This window comes from Garra rufa, chromosome 20 (genome assembly GCF_049309525.1).
Source record: "Garra rufa chromosome 20, GarRuf1.0, whole genome shotgun sequence".
Taxonomy (NCBI): domain Eukaryota; kingdom Metazoa; phylum Chordata; class Actinopteri; order Cypriniformes; family Cyprinidae; genus Garra; species Garra rufa.
In genome coordinates this window covers 8,192,714-8,213,436 of record NC_133380.1, presented here as the reverse complement: position 1 = coordinate 8,213,436, position 20,723 = coordinate 8,192,714, and the positions used below count along the sequence as shown (strand labels likewise).

The 20,723-nt window shown below is 37.3% G+C and overlaps 1 protein-coding gene across 2 annotated transcripts in view; it reads left to right on the top strand.

The window, feature by feature from the left end:
- The window catches only part of sox13 (SRY-box transcription factor 13), a 50,305-nt gene extending 30,831 nt beyond the window's left edge, over positions 1-19,474 (top strand). For both annotated transcript variants that reach the window (XM_073826155.1, XM_073826154.1), the window contains exons 9-14: positions 6,667-6,802; positions 7,856-7,977; positions 8,734-8,809; positions 11,164-11,331; positions 16,249-16,465; positions 16,570-19,474. In XM_073826155.1, coding sequence (XP_073682256.1) covers positions 6,667-6,802; positions 7,856-7,977; positions 8,734-8,809; positions 11,164-11,331; positions 16,249-16,465; positions 16,570-16,816 — 966 coding nt within the window. In that variant the 3' untranslated portion in view covers positions 16,817-19,474. The remainder of the gene's footprint in view (positions 1-6,666; positions 6,803-7,855; positions 7,978-8,733; positions 8,810-11,163; positions 11,332-16,248; positions 16,466-16,569) is intronic.
- The last annotated feature ends 1,249 nt before the right edge of the window (positions 19,475-20,723 follow it).

The following is a 20,723-nucleotide window of genomic DNA, read 5'->3' as shown; positions in this document are numbered from 1 at the left end:
TGAAAAGATGGATCTTAAAATCATACAGTTATTGTTGGAAAGGGTTCAAACACATAAAAGTGCTTTTGGGACTCATTAACAACCATCACTACACGAAAAAAAAGCCCTGCTATGGATCATTCAGGTAACAACAGCATTGAGAATCAAGTGTATGAGTCACGTGATGACAAGTTGGGAAATGGCAGCACGCTAGAGCACGGCTCTGGATACCCACCAGTAATTACTAGGGTTGTGCCGATAGACGATAGTATCGTGTATCGACGATAGTCAGAGATATCGCCTGTTGCTGATGCCTTTGACGATAGTAAGACGATTATTATCATTATCCGTCAAAAAGGCACCTAATTTTAGCGATGCAGCGCGGAGAGTCGGTTCTAGGATGCTTCAGAAACTTGCCGCGGTATAAACACAAGCATAGATTAGATATAGTGCCGCAGATGTGTGCAGTGAAAATGGGTAAGAGATTTATTCATCATACAGTGTACATAGATTAAGTGTAGACAGTCATTAGGATAACAGAGGTAGTAAAATGTGGTTTAGGCTGAAATAAATACAATATATCAGAATCCGTCTGTATATAGTAAACATAAACATTCACCTCAGTAACATCTGTATGCGTTAACTAGAATTACGATGCGATAAAATGGCGCTAAACATATGCACGTGAATTACACGCACATCGCTTCTCCACATTCTATATGAACTGAACTACAGCATGAACTGATGACAAAGATCAGATATATAGCGGAAGCATTATGGCAATATGACGGGTATAGAAAGATACATTCATTTGCATTCACACACGCACATTTACCGCTCCCTGAAGTTAGCAGAGAATGAAACCGAAAGTATACTTTAACCTCTCCGTCAGCGCTCTGTACACGCACAGCTGTCACAAGTCACATGCACTACCCTTACAAAACGAATAAGGACTTTATTACATATTGACACATTTAAATATTATTAAATAAATTAGCACGATAGTATCGTGTATCGACGATCTCACAGGCTGACGATAGGACGATATGAAAATTGAGCATATCGCCCAACACTAGTAATTACATTACTTAGGATATTTGCTTCGCAAATTCAAACAAATTTCGATTGATAATTTACTTCTTACTTGAAGTAAACAACAGACGACAAGATGACATCTTCCAAGCAGCCGATTCGAGGGGTTCAAACACGCCTAAAAACAACGAACCCAGATGCTAACGACTCCCCGTCACCAGAGTCAAGTAAAGTTAATCAAAACCCAAACTTGAAAGATCTTTTTGCCGAAATTAGCAAAATGAACGCTACTTTGCAAGGGGTAGCAAATGATGTGATCACTATTAAAGCGACCACTACAGAACTTAAAGATGCGATTAGCTCCGTGCAGGCCAGACTCGATGAAGCTGAGAATCGTATTTCGCACGTGGAAGATGTATCGAATCGTCTGGCGGGTGACAACGAGCGGATGGTGAAACTTGTGGACGAGCTTTGGAATAAAACCGAGGACTTAGAAAACCGTAGTCGACGGAATAACATTAAAATACTCGGCCTTAAAGAGGGGAAAGAAGCAGGCTACAAAATGAACGAGTATGTACTTAAGATCCTGTCAGAGGGCTTCGGGTTGACGGGACCGGAGTTCGAGATAGAGCGCAGTCACCGGAGCTTCGGACCTAAGCCTAATGATGATCAACGTCCCCGAGTCGTGATGGTGAAATTTCTGCGTTATACCGCGAGGGAGAGAGTCCTGGCAGAAGCGAAAAAGAGCAAAGGATTAAAATGGGAAGAATGCAAGCTGTCCTTTTTCGAGGATATGTCGAGGGAGAGAGCAATGATGAGGAAAAAATTCTCCGCAGCGAAGAAGTTACTTTGGGACCACGCGGTTCGACACACGCTGGTTCATCCAGCGACACTTAAGTTTACTTGGAAGGGGAAGAAGCAGAGTTTCACGGATCACATGGAAGCAGAAAGTTATATAAAGGAGCACATCCAACTACAAGGAGGTGATGAGTAAATCACTGGACATAATGTAAGTCGAAGCATTATAAGACATGATTCAGAAGGTGGGTCCGGGAAAGCTTTGGGGTCTGTCTTCCCGAGTTAGCGAGTGTGCGCTGACTACGAGCATCACGGACCAAAATGTTTCACCCACAATCGGGATTGCTGCCCCTTAAGGGCAGTGTTTTTTGTTTACATTTTTCTTTTTTATTTGTTTTTTTTGTATATATTTTAAGGTTCTGTTGTTCACAAAAATGGTGGAAGTCTGACTGTTGGTTTTTACTCAGATGTGACAGTGAAGATAATACCAGTTTATATGCTAAAGGGTTATTTTACCCTCTCATTTGGAGCACAACAAGGAAGTTGCCATGGAGCACAACAGGTGCAAAGTATTATATTTTACTAATGCGTTATGGATAGGCAAATTATAAATATTATAACTTGGAATATAAATGGATGTGGGTCACCTGTTAAAAGGAAGAAAATACTTACATATCTTAAGCTAAGAAAAGTGGATATTGCATTTTTGCAAGAAACACATTTTAAGGACGAAAAGGAAGCGTTGAAACTAAGACGGGATTGGGTCGGACATGTTTTTCATAATTCAGTATCAAGCAAGAGGAGCGGAGTAGTTATTCTAGTGAGAAAAAAAATAAATTTTGTATTAACAAATCAACATAAAGATAAGGACGGCCGTATACTCTGCATAGAAGCTAAGCTTAATGATGTTCAAGTAGTGCTGTGCAATATATATGCACCAAATAAGGAGGAGCCTGAATTCTTTCATGAAGTAAACAAAATACTGGCTAATCTTGAGGGATACGTTATACTTGGAGGTGACTTTAATCAGACTATGGATGGCATTCTGGACAGAAGTCAAAAGACGATCAGATCTAACCCCAAAGACAGGGCTGCTATCCACACTCTGAAGGATGACAATGGACTAACGGATATTTGGAGACTAGTTAATCCACGAGAAAGGGAATACACATTCTTCTCAAATTGTCACAAGTCCTTTTCGAGAATTGATTATTTTCTGATCTCCAACTCGTTAATTGACTCTGTTGCTGACTGTATAATTGGTGTTATATCATTGACAGATCATGCACAGGTGGAGTTGAAATTAGAAATGAAGATTGATTATAAGAAAAGAGGGAGGTGGAGACTAAATACTTTTATGTTGGATGATAAGGTCTTTGTAAATTCATTACAAGATGACATAAAGATGTTTTTTGAACTTAATATTGGGTCAACTCCAAGATTAGCAACAGTATGGGATGCATCTAAAGCGTATATCAGGGGAAAATGTATTGCTTATGCTAGTAGACAGAAAAAAGAATATGCCGGAAAAGTGAAACTTCTAGAAAAACAAATTGGTGATTTAGAAAAAGAATTGGTGCAAGGTTTTACGGAATCCAAATTTAAACAGTTTTGTCAGTTAAAATTTGATTTACATGAATTCTTTAACAAAAAAGCAGAATATGCATTATTTAAATTGAAGACCAAGTATTATGAAAGTGGGGAAAAAGCTGGGAAACTTCTAGCTAGACAGATAAAGCAATGTGATGAATCTCATATCATACCTGCAATTAAGGAAGGAAATAAGGTGCTTACCTCAGACAAAGAAATTAATAGGGTTTTTAACCAGTTTTATTCCAAATTATATACATCAGAATCCAGCTATAGTCAGGAAGAGTTAAAAGTTTTTTTGACCAATGTTATATTGCCTACTTTATCCCCTGATGAACGAGACTTTTTAGATGCACCGATAACACAAGAAGAGGTCAAAAAGATCATAATGTCTTTAAAATCTGGAAAATCACCAGGCTTTGACGGATTCCCAGTAGAATATTACAAAAAGTTTGTGGAGGAGTTGACCCCAATATTAACAGAGGTATATTCAGAGGTACTTGAGGATAATATGCTGCCTGACAGTTTTAATGAAGCTATAATAACAGTCATACCAAAACCAGGAAGAGATATGACAGATCCTGCTAACTACCGTCCAATAAGTTTATTAAATGTAGACTTCAAAGTGTTAACAAAATTACTAGCCTCAAGATTAGAAGGTATTTTACCTAAAATCATATATAAAGATCAAGTCGGCTTTATAAAAAATAGATCTTCGACCGACAGTATAAGGAGGCTATTACATCTGATATGGATGAATCATTCTAATTTAGACCCCATTGTGGCAATATCCCTAGATGCGGAAAAAGCCTTCGATAGGGTGGAATGGGGGTTTCTGTTTGCAGCATTAGAGAAATATGGTTTTGGTTCAGGTTTTGTGAAGTGGGTTAAAATTCTTTACTCCAACCCTAAAGCAGCTATAATAACTAATGGAATAATTTCTTCTTTTTTTAATTTGTCTAGATCCACCCGTCAAGGCTGCCCTCTTAGTCCATTACTTTTTATACTAGTTTTAGAGCCGCTTGCATCAATGATTAGAGAAGACCCAAGAATAAAAGGTGTATTTGCTGGGGAAAGAGAACACAAATTATTGTTATATGCTGATGACATATTGCTTTTAGTTAAAGAACCAGCTTGTTCCTTACCAGTACTTCTTAATGTGATTGAATCTTATTCAAAATTTTCAGGATACAAAATAAACTGGCATAAGTCAGAGGCTATGCCAGTATCACGAGCATGCTTTTCTTCCTCAGTGAATACATTTAAATTCAAATGGATGAATAAAGGAATTAAATATTTAGGTATTAATTTGAGCCCTAATTTAGAGAATATATTGTATTTAAATATGGAACCTTTGTTGCAGAAAATACAGACAAAATTAGATAGTTGGAAAAAACTTATGTTAACTTTATGGGGGAAGATTAATATAATAAAAATGGTGATAGTGCCACAGTTTAATTACATATCAGGAATGGTCCCTGTTACCATGCCTCCTCAGATATATACACAATATAATGCTATGATTAAAAAATTTTTATGGGAAGGTAAAAGACCTAGGATTGGGGTAAATAAATTATGGTTGCCTAGAGACAGGGGAGGCTTAGCATTACCTAATGTAGAGCTCTATAAAATAGCATTTGAAATCTCTAAGCTCGCGAGACACTGGGGGAATGAGGATTCAGATTTAGATTGGGTATTGATAGAACGACAACTTACTTCCCCTTTTAGGCCAATAGAGGCTTTTTCCCAAAATTCAGAGGAGGACTTACAGCATCCAATAAACAACCCAATACTGCGTCATTCTAAAGAGGTGTGGAAAATTGCCCACAAAAAGTGTCGGATTTCTTACTGGTGTCAACATTACTCTTCAGTATGGAATAACCCGTACATTAAAGTTGGTAAAAAGTCCTTATTTTGGGGACAGTGGTTTAGAAACGGAATACGTACACTAAATGATTTACTTAGTAATAATAAGCTTTTGTCTTTTAATAATTTGAAAGGAAAATTTCAGTTAGAAGGCCGTGATCATTTTTGGAAATATTTACAAATTAGACACTGCTTGAAGGTAAAGGTTCCCATGGAACAAAATAAAAATGTTTTAGAAAATTTCTTTGAACTACCAAGACCTATCCAAAAAGCATCTAAATTTTACCAACTCTGTTTAAGGATCGATGACAATAACTGTGAAAACCTAAGACTGATTTGGCAGAGAGACATCGATAGTGACATAGATAAAGTCACTTGGAACAGAATTCTGTCCAACAGTGGAAAGTATATAAAAGAAGCAAGAGGCAAATTTATTCAATATAAGGTATTACATAGGTATTATTACACTCCAGTTCGACTTTTTAGAATGGGTTGTATGGAAGATAATAAATGCTGGAAATGTAAAGAAGAAAGTGGTACATATATGCATGCTCTTTGGGAATGTTCAAAGATTCAACCTTTTTGGAAAGCTGTGTTAAAATATTTAGAAGAATGTTTGGGATTTGACATTCCAGTATCACCCAGGATATGTTTGTTGGGAGATAAATCAGAGATTTTACAGATAAAAAACAATGAGTTCTCTCTTATTACAGTGGGTGTAGTCACAGCAATACGACTGATACTTAAATTTTGGAAAGATATTCAATGTCCTACAATTAAAATGTGGATTGAGTTTGTGACTGAGAGTGTATCATATGAAAAAATGTTAGCCAAATTGAATCAAAATTATAAAGATCTGGACATATGGGAAAAATTTATTCAGACTGTGGTTTCAAAGGATGACTGATAATAGATCAATGTTTAGATTGTGACTTGCTTAACCTGTTGTGCTTTACAGTATTATCTCTGGTTATTACTCAGTGATTACCATTGTTGTGTCCCTTTTTTTTTTTTTTTTTTTTTTTTTTTTTTTTTTTTTTTTTTTTTTTATTGTTTTGTTTTGTAAATAGATTTACTTGTATGTTATGTATAAGAAAACCAATAAAAAAAACTTCATTTTCAAAAAAAAAAAAAAAAAAAAAAGAGAATCAAGTGTATGTAAACTTTTGAGCAGGGTCAATTTTAGAAATTCAACTATTATTTTTTTACTTGTGGACTATTATGTAAATGTCTTCTATGTGAAATATCTTCTTCAGGTCAGTACTAAATAAAAAATAACATGCATTTTGTATGAACCCTCTTATTTTTGGTCAAATAATGTACATTTTGCAGATTCTGCAAGGTGTATGTACACTTGACTTCAACTGTATTAGTGTATCTCACAATGACTTTGTGCTTTAGGACACCAGTCAACCTCTCAACCTCACGGCTAAACCCAAGACCCCAAGTCCCCAGGCACTGGAAATGGCCCACTTGCAGACAGGGTACAGACCTAGAGATCTGCCGCACAGCCCTCCTCGATCCGCCCTCAGCCTGAGTAGGTTGACACTACACCTCACTGACAGCAAAGTCTCCAACATACATTGCCATGCACTGTAAGCCGATTTAACATGTCGAAAAATAGTTTTGTTACCACTGATCTTGCAACTGCCTCTCAACCGCAGAACTGTTCAGTATTTTTAGAGCGTGACCATAAATTTCTTTATTACAGTTCTAACAAGTTCCACAACTTAGTTGTGCTGTCAGGTGTGTCAAAATATCTCTACCTGCGTATGAGTCACATATGTGACCCTGGACCACAAAACCAGTCATAAGGTTAAATTTTACAAAACTGAGATATATACATCATATGAAAGCTCAATAAATAAGCTTTCCATTGATGTTTAGTTTGTTAGGATAGGACAATATTTGGCCGAGATACATCTATTTGAAAATCTGAAATCTAAGGGTGCAAAAAATCAAAATACTGAGAAAATCACCTTTAAAGTTGTCCAAATTAAGTTCTTAGCAATGCATATTACTAATCAAAAATTACATTTTGATAGGTTTACCGTAGGAATTTTACAAAAAATCTTCATGGAACATGATCTTTACTTAATTTCCTAATGATTTTTGACATAAAAGAAAAATCAATAATTTTGACCCATACAATGTATTTTTGGCTATTGCTACAAATATACCCCAGCGACTTAAGACTGGTTTTGTGGTCCAGGGTCACATATGTGGTTTTCCTGCTGTGCTCTCATGGCATTGTTTGAGAGGGAAGTCCTTGAGGTTCACATTCAGAAAAAGACCCGTCTTAGGGTTCCCACTGCCAGCACGCTTCTATCCCAAGTATTAACGGCAGTTGTCGGCAGTTGAGAAAACCTGTTCCCCCATTGAACCAGCCTCTGAGAATGTGTCAGCACCTCAGACATGACTGTTTGTCTTAAGCCTTTGGACTCAAGACTGGAGGCTCATCCGGGACAGGATCATATACTTGAGATCAAGCCAAGTGCTTTATTTGTGCATCACAAGACGGAGAGGGATAAATGTATCTCTCTTGACCTTGTCTAAAGTTTCCTTTCTCTCTCGCCCTTTCACTCTTCAGGCTTCTTGGGAGAGGGTGATGTTGTGACACAAGCCATTCACGATGCCCAGCAGCTGTTGCGTGGAGGACAAGGCCCGACGGGCCGAGAGAGGGACCGTGAGAGGGACAACAGCACGAGGCTGGTGAGTCCACGTCTTAGCGCACACACAAACACGCTCTCACATACTCCACACCCCAGTTCTCCAAGGTTCCTCGGTGGCACCTGGGGTCCACTGTTTGTCACCATTGGTCATGCTTCAAGGCCGAAGCTTCGGGGCAAGTATCCATTAATGGCCCACACTTGAAGCGCCCCTCTTTCAGAACACCCACTGTGTTACAAGAGAAGGAGGGGGGGCGCGGTCAGGGTCAGCGATGGATATTGGTTTACAGAGGTTCATGATATCGGTTAAACAAGGGGTACATTCCCCTTTCAGCCAAGAACAGCTGCTATCCCACCGCAACTTGTGTGTTCACTTGTTTGTGTACGTGGCAATTGCGGAACAGCCTCAAGTCACCGTAGACACCTGTTTCGACAACCACTTTGTTGCTCCTTTAGAGTTCAGTTTAACCGCAGGGAGATATGACAGTGATTTCGCCTTTGTTGTCAACAGGGTTTTGAAGCATTCCACTTAAACCTGTTTTTACAGCTTGACACCGTCTTACGCAGTGTCTTGGACAACAATGCAGAGCCATTTGAAAGGGAGAAGAATATAGCTTATTAATGCTTGAATTTCAAAATTATATTTGACAACCGCAAATGTCCCTGGAGCTCTTTGTGTTTCCATGCATAGGTGTGGCTGAGATGCTTTTGTTCATGTTGACCAGCTTCAACATAATAAACCAAGTGCTGTGCCAGGTGATTACTGCTAAATGTTTTTGTGTTTGTCTTACATTATAAGGAGGCGTCTCGAGATCGGATGGATGACGGACAGTCCCTGCGGGCGAATGAGGACCACCTCAGCAGTGACTCTGAGGGTAAGTATGGGCCACGATTGTCAGCTATAATTTTTATGTTTTTGGTTTTAATTTGACAGTGAATCGTGTTTTGTGAGTGATGCCGTGTTAATTAGGGCCCGAGCACCGATTGTCAGTTTCTTCTATTTCTCCAAAATGAATCACATTTTTGAGAGCCTTGAAAACTTATGAAACTTTGCATACGCGCCAAAAGAGGTGAACATTTACATCTGATATGGGTTTCAGAAGTGGGTGTGGCAAAATGGCTCGATGGCGTCACCTATAAAATTTAAACGAAGTGCCTCTCGGACTACAATTCATGTACATGTACGAAATTCAGTAGTCACATGTAACACACCAATACCTATTAAAACGTCTCTTGGTGCAAAATCCGAAACCCAACAGGAAGTCTGTTATTTTTTCTGCAAGTTTGTGCCTTTTTTGCCGTTTTCAGGCGTTGTATTTAAACAAAGTCCTCCTAGAGATTTAAACAGATCAACACCAAATTTGGTCAGTGTAACCTAAAGCCCTTAGTGATATTAAATTGTGAATATCTTGAGTTTTCGTTAAAGGGTGTGTCCATGGCGGCCTGACAAATTTCGATGTTTCGCCATGGAAAAGGAAGTTGTTGTAACTCAGCCATACAATGTCTGATCTGCCCCAAACTTCACATGTTTGATAAGAGTCCTGGCTTGAAAACATCTAAATATTCTGGCCAATATTCTTTTATAATCATAGCGCCACCTGCTGGCAGCAGGAAATTACTTGTTTTACACTAACTTTAACATGCAATGTCCAATCTGCACTAGACTTCATGTCATCAATTTAGACATCTAAAGGCCAATATTTTCCGATGTTGTTTAAAGGCCAATATTTTCCAAAGGCCGATGTTTCGCCATGAAACAGGAAGTTGTTATAATTCAAACATACAATGTCCGATTTGCACTAAAATGCACAAGTTTGAGAAGAGGCCTTTCCTGAACACATGCCCATGCCCATATTCAGTTATAAGCATAGCGCCACCTGCTGGCAACAGAAAGTGGCATGTTTTAAGCTCTAACAAACTCCTCCTAGAGATTTAACAATATCAATATTATATTCTATTTATGTCTAAAGGCATTTGCAATGTTAATTTGAGAATATCTTGAGTTTTTGTTGAATGGCACGTCTGTGGCAGCCTGACAAACTTCAATGTTTCGCCATGAAACAGGAAGTTGTTATAATTCAAGCATACAATGTTCGATTTGCACCAAAATGCACGTTTGATAAGAAGCCTTTCCTGAACACATGCCCATGTTCACTTATAATTGCCACCTGCTGGCAACAGGAAGTAGCATGTTTTATGCTCTAACGAAATCCTCCTGGAGAAATAATGACATCAACATTATATGTGGTCAGTGTACTCTAAAGGCCTTTGCAATGGTAAATTGCGACGATCTTGAGTTTTTGTGGAAGTTGTGTCCGTGGCGGCCTGACAAAGTTTGATGTTTCGCCATGGAAAAGGAAGTTGTTATAACTCAGCCATAGAGTGTCTGATCTGCCCTAAACTTTACACGTTTGATAAGAGTCCTAGCCTGAAAACATCTAAATATTCTGGCCAATATTCTTTTATAATCATAGCGCCACCTGCTGGCGTCTTGTTTTACACTAACTGTCCAATCTGCATCAGTCCTGGCCTGAAGACACCTTAAAGGCCAATATTCAGTTATAATCATAGCGGCACCTGTTGGCAACAGGATATGTCATGTTTTACGCTAACTCAAACATGCCATGTTCAATCTGCGCCATACTTCATATGTTTGATCAAAGTCCTGGCTTGAAGACATCCACACACCAATATTCAGTTATAGGCATAGCGCCACCAGCTGGCAGCATGAATTTTGCACATATAAATGACTTTGACAAATTCCTCCTATATTTACAACTTTAAATGCATATTGCTGTTTTCCTAAAGCTGGTGGTGGTGAGGTTGTGAGGGCCCAAAATAGCATTGTGTTCTATTGCGCAAACCATTTGGTTCTTATATATACACCCCCTAACAAACCTGTTCGATCACCTCATCTCAATCAAAGTATATATGGCCACCAGTTAAGATAGATTAAGTAGTTTCATGTGTCACTTTTAATTAAGAAATTCCACTCAATCGCAAATTGGCTTTGTGCGCTATTCTGATCAGATAAACAATTGCCTTATGAATGCATATGAATTTATGACTGCTTCTAATACAATTAAAAAAAATCCTCTTTGGCATGTAGCAAACACAGATGCCACCTGCCTGTGTAATTGCATTTGGCTGCAGGGCGTGTAGTCAAACAAAAGGAAGTTATGTGTGTCTAGACTGATTGTTTTGCTTTTAATCTTGTTGTTCCCAACAGGGCAGATGGCGATCTCTGGTGTGGGAAGCTTTGGTGAATCCCGGACTCCCTCCTCTGGCCACATCAAACGTCCCATGAACGCCTTCATGGTGTGGGCCAAAGACGAAAGACGACGCATCCTGCAGGCATTCCCTGACATGCACAACTCCAGTATCAGCAAGATCCTTGGTAAGAGAGATTAAAGTCGCTGTGTTAATAAACATTAGTTTTGGTGACAGTCTATTGGTAGTAAGTGAACACTAGATAAGGGAACACTGTTTACGGTTAACTAGTTACTTATATTAATGTATGGGCATATTCTACATTCATTTGCCCTAAACATAACTAAACTACCAGTCAAAAGTTTTTGAACAGTTAGATTTTTCATGTTTTTTTTTTTTTTTTAAAGTAGTCTCGTCTGCTCACCAAGCCTGCATTTATTTGATTCAAAGTACAGCAAAAACGGTAAAATTTTGAAATATTTTTACTGTTTAAAATAACTTTTCTATTTGAATATATTTTAATTTGTAATTTATTCCTGTGATTTCAAAGCTGCATTTTTAGCATAATTACTCCAGTCTCATGGTCTTTCAGAAATCAACAGCTGACTAGTATTTATTAAGGTTTCTTTCATGAATAGACAGTTCAGAATGAAAAAAAATTAAATTCATTCCAAAAAAATAAAAAAATTATACTGACTCCAAGCTTTTGAATGGTATAGGGTATAATGTTTCAAATGCTTTTTATTTCAGAAAAGTGCTCTGGAGCTTTGGATCTTTCTACTATCAAGGAATCCTGAAAAAAAAAATCACAATAATAATAATGTTTATTATGATCAAGTGACTGGAGTAATTATGCAAAAAATTCAGCTTTGAAATCACAGGGATGAATTACATTTTAAAATATATTAAAATAGAAAATGGTTATTTTAAATAGTAAAAATATTTCTAATTTTTACTCTTTCGACTGGTAGTGTACCATACTATAAATTAGGTAATTAGGAATTTATTGAGGGAAAACTCTTAGTTAATACAATCATTTTACAATTATTAACATTGCATGCGCATAAATGATTGATACAAGTCTGACAAGTGACTCTAATTTCTAATTGTTGTACTTGGTCTTTCACTCAACGATTATTAGGGTTTTAAGCACATTATGTTAGCTTTGTCCATCAAAGTGTTTTTTTAAACTGTCTTCTTGTCAAAGAAAAAATGTCGCTGTCATATTTTTCACCATTCTTTCCGTCAATGAAATGAATGCTCTAGTGACTATAATGTCTCTAATCCTTCCTCTTTGTGGATTCTGAAGCACCTGTTCTGACAACATTGTCCTCATTGTTGTATTATTTTTTTCTTCTCTTCTACCCCTTTATCTTTCTCTTGAGATCAGTTGTTTATTGTTGGGATGGGCTGAGGGGTTATGGGAACGGTGGGTTCGTTACGCTCACAGCTAATCCGGCAGTCACAAGTGTAGGTGTTACTCTGTAAAACATGTCTATATTTTCAAACATGTAACTTGCTGTTGCCCCTGGAATGGCGAGGAGGACAGAAGGTCTTAGGGGGTTGAAAAAAGGGGTCACACCAGGGCACGAGCAGCCACCTGGCTCCTGGGGTGACAGGAAAACAACACCCAAAACTTCAGCCCCCTCATCCCTTGCTGCACCTCTGCCTTCCTCAGTTCTTTCCTTTCACAAAACACTCACATTCCATTCCATTGTGGTGACACTGACACCCTCCTGATTCAAGCTTTTTATCCTCCCGAACATGGCCCGCAGCTCCTTCTAGTAAACACCTACGTTTCTGGCAGTTTCCTACCTTTTTTTGCCCGCAGCGTACTTTAAGAGGTGTCGCCGTTGTCAGTCAGTAAATCAAAATTCTTACAATGTCAAACATTTGCAACATGTTGAAAATTAGGTCAATGAATTCTTCAGGTCACTGATTTTTTCTTCTTTGCACTGCTTTGTACTTTCACTCTGATTTATCTCTCATTTCCCGGTCGTTGTGGAATTTAAACTCTCACCGAGTCTCAAAATCTCAGAAATACCATTGGAAAAACCTGCTCCAAATGTACTATGTGAATACTTCCTTCTAATGAACTGGTTTAGTAGCTTTAGTCAAAAATACAGTTTGCAATCTTCTTTTTATTGGAATATAGTGCAAGTTAATCCAAAAATGAAAGTTCGGTCAATAATTACCCACCCTTGTGTCGTTCCAAACCTGTAAGACCTTCGTTCATCTTCGGAACACAAAGTATTTTTGATAATATCTGAGAGCTTTCTGACCCTACATGGACATCAACCCAACTACCAGGTTCAAGGCCCAGAAAGGTAGTAAGGACATTGATAAAATAGAACAGATAATAGAATAGACTATCTAATCTATTATTTGATTCAAAGCAAATAGTTTTGGCAAAATCTCATTATGTTTAGGTAACTTCAATGCTGTATAACAGAGCGCTGCCTTCGTATTTTTGACTGAATTGCCTAGCAACTCTTATGATGGCTGTTGTTGTTGTTTATTAAATATTATTATTCCATAAATAATATTTTATATAAATAATAGTAGTAATAATAGTGTTTAGTATTGAGAAACGGTGTGTTCGTGATGGTGTTTTTTTTTTAGTTCCACTGTTCCACCATTAGATGGTGAAAAGAGACTGTTACGAGTAAAGACTTTATACTAAAAAAAAATGCTGTTGTAAACAGAAGTTATTTTTACTTTCAACATCAGCTTAATGCAGCTAACAAATGCACCAAGCAGTGCTGTCATCAGAAATCACTCTTAACAGATGAAAGGGTAGTACAACAAAGATATCGCTTTCCTAAGCGGATATAAATTCAGTGCTGTTTTAACAGAGCGCTGCCTTCATATTTTTGACTGAATTGCCTAGCAACTTTTATGATGGCTGTTGTTGTTGTTTATTAAATATTATTATTCCATAAGTAATATTTTATATAAATAATAGTAGTAATAATAGTTTAGTATTGAGAAATAGTGTGTTCGTGATGGTGTTTTTTTTTTAGTTCCACTGTTCCACCATTAGATGGTGAAAAGAGACTGTTACGAGTAAAGACTTGATACTGAAAAATAAATGCTGATGTAAATGGAAGTTATTTTAACTTTCAACATCAGCTTAATGCAGCTAACAAATGCACCAATCAGTGCTGTCATCAGAAATCACTCTTAACAGATGAAAGGGTAGTACAACAAAGATATCGCTTTCCTAAGCGGATATAAATTCAATGCTGTATAACAGAGCGTTGTCTTCATATTTTTGACTAAATTGCCTAGCAACTCTTATAATGGCTGTTGTTGTTTATTAAATATTATTTTTCCATAAATAATATTTTATATAAATAATAGTCTTAATAATACTGTTTAGTATTGAGAAACGGTGCGTGTTCATGGTGTTTTTTTTTTTTAGTTCCATTGTTCCGCCATTAGATGGTGACAAGAGACTGTTACGAGTAAAGACTTGATACTGAAAAATAAATGCTGATGTAAATGGAAGCTATTTTAACTTTCAACATCAGCTTAATGCAGCTAACAAATGCACCAAGCAGTGCTGTCATCAGAAATCACTCTTAACAGATGAAAGGGTAGTACAACAAAGATATTGCTTTCCTCAGCAGGCATTCAAACGGTTTTATTGTGAATATGAGATTGATCTGAAGAATGAATGCTGTATTAGATTCAGTTAATCACACTCGCTTAGTCCATCTCTCTCTCATAATACTCTACTATGCACTGATTTTAATACAGTAATATAATAAGCTTTCAATGAAGCAACTCAACATTCCTTCGTTACTATTTCTAAAGTGACGTTTTCGAATTAGTATCGGAGGCCTGGGCTCAGCTGTTAAACTGCCAAACTGAGATTTGAATCCGTGGCGGAAGTAAGTAGTTCTGCACAAAAGAGGGTTTTTAAAGACACTCTGTTGTTGTTTCTTATGTATTTACACACTCCTGCTGTCAAACTGTCGTAAAAATGCTATATCACATGAGTAGACGTGAGATATGGCTGTATATCGGCACACTGTGGTTACCTACGGCACGAGGCCTGTGATATTGCTTATTGATATTTATTCTGGTTCACGTAAGTAAGAAAATTGGGCAAAAAACTGCAAGTCATCCTCTGTCGATATTTTCAGACATGTTTACGAAGACGTGGTACTCTTATATTACGTTTTTTTTAGATTTTTCCTTTTTATTTTAGCCTTCAGCCAAAAAGTATTCTCATAGCTTCATCAAATTACAGTTAAACACTGATGTCACGTGGATTATTTTAACTGTGTCCTTACTACAGTTCCTTGCTGGGCCTTGAACGTGGTAGTTGTGTTTCAGGTTCAGGTCAGAAAGCTCTCGGATTTCTTAAAAAATTAAGTTTTGTTCTGAAGATGAACAAATATCTTGCAAGTTTGGAACGACATGAGAGTAATTAATGATAGAATATTCATTTTTGGGTGAACTATCCCTTTAGTTATTTAAGCACATGGGTGTGTTGTTTATTGGCGCTTTTCCACTACACAGTACCAGCTCACCTCGGCTCGACTCAGCTCTGTTTGGTTTTCCACTGTGTAAAAGTTGTACCTGTACCGGCTTCCAGGTACTTTTTTTCGTACCACCTCCGGCGAGGTTCCAAGCGAGCTGAGGCGATACAAAAATGTGACGTGAAAACACAGCAGACTGCTGATTGGTCAGAGAGAATCGTCACTATTCACTGCGTCATCATTGCACGCGCCAGCAATAGTATCCAGAATAACCCCGCCATTTTTAAAAAGTTTTGCCAGAGATTGCGTGACATATCCAATCCATTACATATTATGGCAACTCGGAAGAATACGCCGTGGTCAAACGAGGAGGTGCAGACAGCGGGTGTGTGTCGCATAGAAGATTACATCACGGCAGTTTCTTGCAGCGTCGCTATGACAACCAGGTACTATTGTGGAGGTACAGGCACAACTTTTACACAGTGGAAAACCAAACCGAGCCGAGGCGAGCTGGTACTGTGTAGTGGAAAAGCGCCATAAGTGTCCACACACTTCTGCTACCCTTCAGTTATATAATGTTGTACCTCACTCACTCACTGTTTGCCACTCTTCAGGTTCCCGGTGGAAGTCAATGTCCAATCAGGAGAAGCAGCCGTATTACGAAGAGCAGGCCAGATTGAGTCGGCAGCACCTGGAACGTTACCCAGACTACAAATACAAACCCCGGCCAAAGCGGACCTGTATCGTAGAGGGCAGACGACTGAGGGTCGGAGAGTACAAGGCCATGATGAAGAGTCGACGACAGGAGCAACGAGTTACTTACCCTCCAAGGTGATGCCCGCACTCAACAGGTCTTCATTTGTCAGAGGTGCATTTGAATGCAGCCATTAGGCTTGTAAAATAGCTAAAGTTTGCTTTAACATTTATCCCCACAGCCAATCAGAGCAGCAGCTACCATACCCTCCCAGTGAAGGACAGTATCCGACCACACCCGTGTCAATGGCCCCATTGTCCTTGCACCCGGCCCTCCTGGAGCACTACCTTCCCCGAGGTCTGGAGCCCCCGAAAGGTCAAAGCAGCGAGATGCGGGAGGCTGCCCGGCCCAGACAGCCCTACAGCGAAGGCGAGGAGAGTGACGCAGGCGAACGCAGTGAGGGTGAGCTAGTTGTCCTCACTGACTGAGACCGAACGAGAAAAGAATCAGAGGACAGAGGGTGGAAAATGTGATGGAGGTGGAGAAAATAATTGGGAGATTCAGCAATCCCTATCTACAACATGATGGTGTCCAATAAATGGTATAGGTCAGTGTTTTCCAGTTTGGTTGTGAGGATGTCCTGGTTTCAAATCTGCCAGATCACTCACATGCTTCTCTAGGGTTGGTTAGGCAGCAGCAGACGAGATAAACGAAGCACAGATCTTCATTTTTTCATCCAGGATAGGTCTTACATACCGACCACAGCTTGGAGTTTTTCCATCTACAATATTCATTGTGAGACTGCACATCTTGAGAGTTTTGAAGGCACTGTGAAGCTGGTGTGCAGAAATTGTTTTTACATCAAATGCACATATTATGAAGTAAATCTTAGCTGCGGATCTGAGAATCTGCTTTTCTAGAAGGGGTACAGATAAGTACAGTTGAAGTCAAACGTTTACATACACCTTTAATAAGCTGCAATTTTACCAAAATAAGAGGGATCATACAAAATGCATGTTTTTTATTTTATTAGAATTGACTTGAATAAGACATTTGCCATAAAAGATGTTTACATATAGTCCACAAATTTATAAAAATGACCCAGTTCAAAAGTTTACATACGCTTTATTCTTAATACTATGTTGTTACCTGAATGATCCTGAATGATTTTTGTTGAGTGATAGTTCATGAATCCCTTGTTTGTCCTGAACAGTTAAACTGCCCACTGTTCTTCTTTGGTTTTCTAGCATTTTTGTGTATTTGAACCCTTTACAACAATGACTATGATTTTGAGATCCATCTTGTCACACTGAGGGACTCATATGAAACTATTACAGAAGGAAAAACAATGCATTAAAAGCCAGGAGGTGAAAACTTTTGGAAAACCAGGGTAAATTTAACTTACTTTGTCTTCTGGGAAACATGTAGGTTATGTTCTGTAACTTCTGAAATGCAGTACTAAATAAAACAACTTCATTCTGTTCAAAAGTTGTTTTTTAACAGTATGATGCATTGTTTCCATCTGAAGCATGAGATAGTGTCATTGGAAAGGGTTCAAATACACAAAAAAAATTTCTTTGGAAAACCAAAGAATTTGTGGGACATGATGGATTTTTCTAAAGAACAGCGGGCAGTTTAACTGTTCGGGACAAACAAGGGACTCATGAACTATCACTCAACAAAAAAACAGCTGTGGATCATTCAGGTAACAAATTATTAAGAATCAAGCATATGTAAATAGTTGAATTTATAAAAATGACCCAGTTCAAAAGTCATCTTCTCTCGTGGACTATATGTAAACGTCTTTTATGTAAAATATTATTTAGGTCAGCACTAAATAAAAATAACATGCTTTTTCTATGATCCCACTTATTTTGGTAAAATCATTAACATTTGTTGTAAACTTTTGACTTCAACTATATATCCATTTTGGCTTATCTGTAAAAGTTTCACATTTGACATCATGTCAAATGATTGGCGATTATAGGAAGGAACCGTTTACCCAAAAATGAAAAAGAGATTAAGCCGAGTACAGAATGGAGAAAAAAAAAAAAAAGTTGTTGGATGAACTGTTTCTTTAAATAGTCAGTGCATGGAAAGCTCTGAATCATTTTGCCATCGAAAAAAAGCTAAAGCCTCTCTGTGTTATAATGCTTCTTGATGTCACCAGGGTTTTCCTGCAAAAGTTCCTGTTAAGACTGTGCCAAGGTACTTTCCAGAGCTCAAGGGCTGAGCGAAAAAAGAAAAAGAAAACAAGTGGACTTGGAAAAAAGGAAGGAACATTCCTGAACTCCTTGTCCAGTTTATTATATCAGATAATGGCGATTAGAGGCTGTTCTGTTACAGAAATTTAAGCAGCCTGCCCCTTTAAGGACAGTAAAGGACTGCAGGCTTTCTTCAGGTTGGTGGCGTCCTCTGCTGTTTGAATCTGGGTACTGCACTTAAAATATTCCCCCAGGTCAAAATCGTTTTTTGTTTAGTGCAGAATAATCACTTGAAATGCACTTTCCCATCTAATATATTTTTCTCAGACCCTCACGATTCATAATAGAACAGAGAGTAGAATTTTGCACTTGATGTACATATGCAAATGATTTCTACTATTCATTTTGTGAAAGGAGATGTGAATAATGGCCTTCTGTCAAATTGCTCCCATTTTTAAATTTTTGATTTACTTTTCTATTTTAGTGTGTGTGTGTGTGCATAGAGTGAGTTTGTGCTGAAGAAAATAACTGAGTTATCATTCCAGCAGTTCTTAAGACCGGGTCCATATTGTTGGGCTGCTAGTTGATTTACAGTTGAGCTGAAATGTAAACATTTTGTTAAAAAAAAAATTATAAACATTTATATTTTAAAGAAGAGATTTTAGAAGATAATTGCCAGTGGACTGTTATGATAAACCTAACATGTTAAAGATGACATGTATATAGCTGGATACAGAAATATACAGTTTGTATTTTATCTGTAGAACGAACCTGAGAGGGGGAGAAAAAAAAAAAAGATTCGCAATCTGGACAACTGTTGCTAAACCAGCTGTTGTAAAATATAGATATAGACTTTATTTTGTTTATAAAAGTGTATAATTTAAAGGTGTACATGTTTCTTTTTCTGTATGTTGCATTTTTCCAAGCAAGTTTTGTGGTTTGTTTTTTGAAGCATAAATAAAAATGTTATGTTTACTTTTGTGGGTCAGATTCATTATTATATTTTTGGTGTAATCGGTGTAGAACTGGATTTGGATTAGTGATGTGCTACTTATAAGACATGACCATACTAAGGGTTTAAAAGGATAGTTTACCCAAAAGTGAAAATTCTGTCAGTAATTTAAAGAGTCTTACCTCAGTCATTCATACAACTGAATCTCTAAAGAGAGACTACAGTTGAAGTCAAAAGTTTACATACACCTTGCAGAATCTGCAAAATGTTAATTTTACCTAAATAAGAGGGATCATACAAAATGCATGTTTTTTTTTTATTTAGTACTGACCTGAATAAGATATTTCACATTAAAGACAGAAATTTATAGTCCACAAGAGAAAATAATAGTTCAATTTATAAAAAATGACCCCGTTCAAAAGTTTACACACACTTGATTCTTAATACTGTGTTGTTACTTGAATGATCCACAGCTGTGTTTTTTTATTTAGTGATAACTGTTCATGAGTCCCTTGTTTGTCCTGAACAGTTTAGTTCTTCTTTAAAATCCTTCAGGTCCCACAAATTCTTCGATTTTATTTTTTTTTAAACATATTTAATTATATTTAATTTATTTGAACCCTTTCCAGCAATGATTATGCTTTTGAGATCCATCTTTTCACACTAAGGAACTCATATGCAACTATTACAGAAGGTTCAAACGCTCACTGATGCTTTAGAAGGTAACAATGCATTAAGAACCAGAGGGTAAAAACTCTTTTAACTTAAACACTGCAAAAATTGTTTTTCTTAATTAGATTTTTTTTTTGTCTTGTTTCTGACCAAAATATCTAGAAATTATTAAATCAAGAATTTTCTAGACAAGTAAAAATTATGGTCTTTTTTCAGGAAAAAAGTAGTCAAAAAAATATTTCAAACAGAAAACAAGAGTATTTTTCTTACCCCATTGGCAAATTATTTTGCTTGTTTCAAGCAAAAACACTTATTTTGAGAACAAGAAAATCCTAGAAATTTAAGAATTTTTAGATATTTTGGCTGAAAAGACGACAAAAAAAATCTAAGTAAGAAAAGCATTTTTTTTGCAGTGAAGACCAGGGTAAATTGACCTTATTTTGTCTTCTGGGAAACAAGTAATTATCTTCTGTAGCTTTTGAAAGGCAGTACTAAATTAAAAACAATTTTATTTTAGGCACAATAAGAAAAAATGTACACATCTTCATTCGTTTCAAAAGTTTTCAC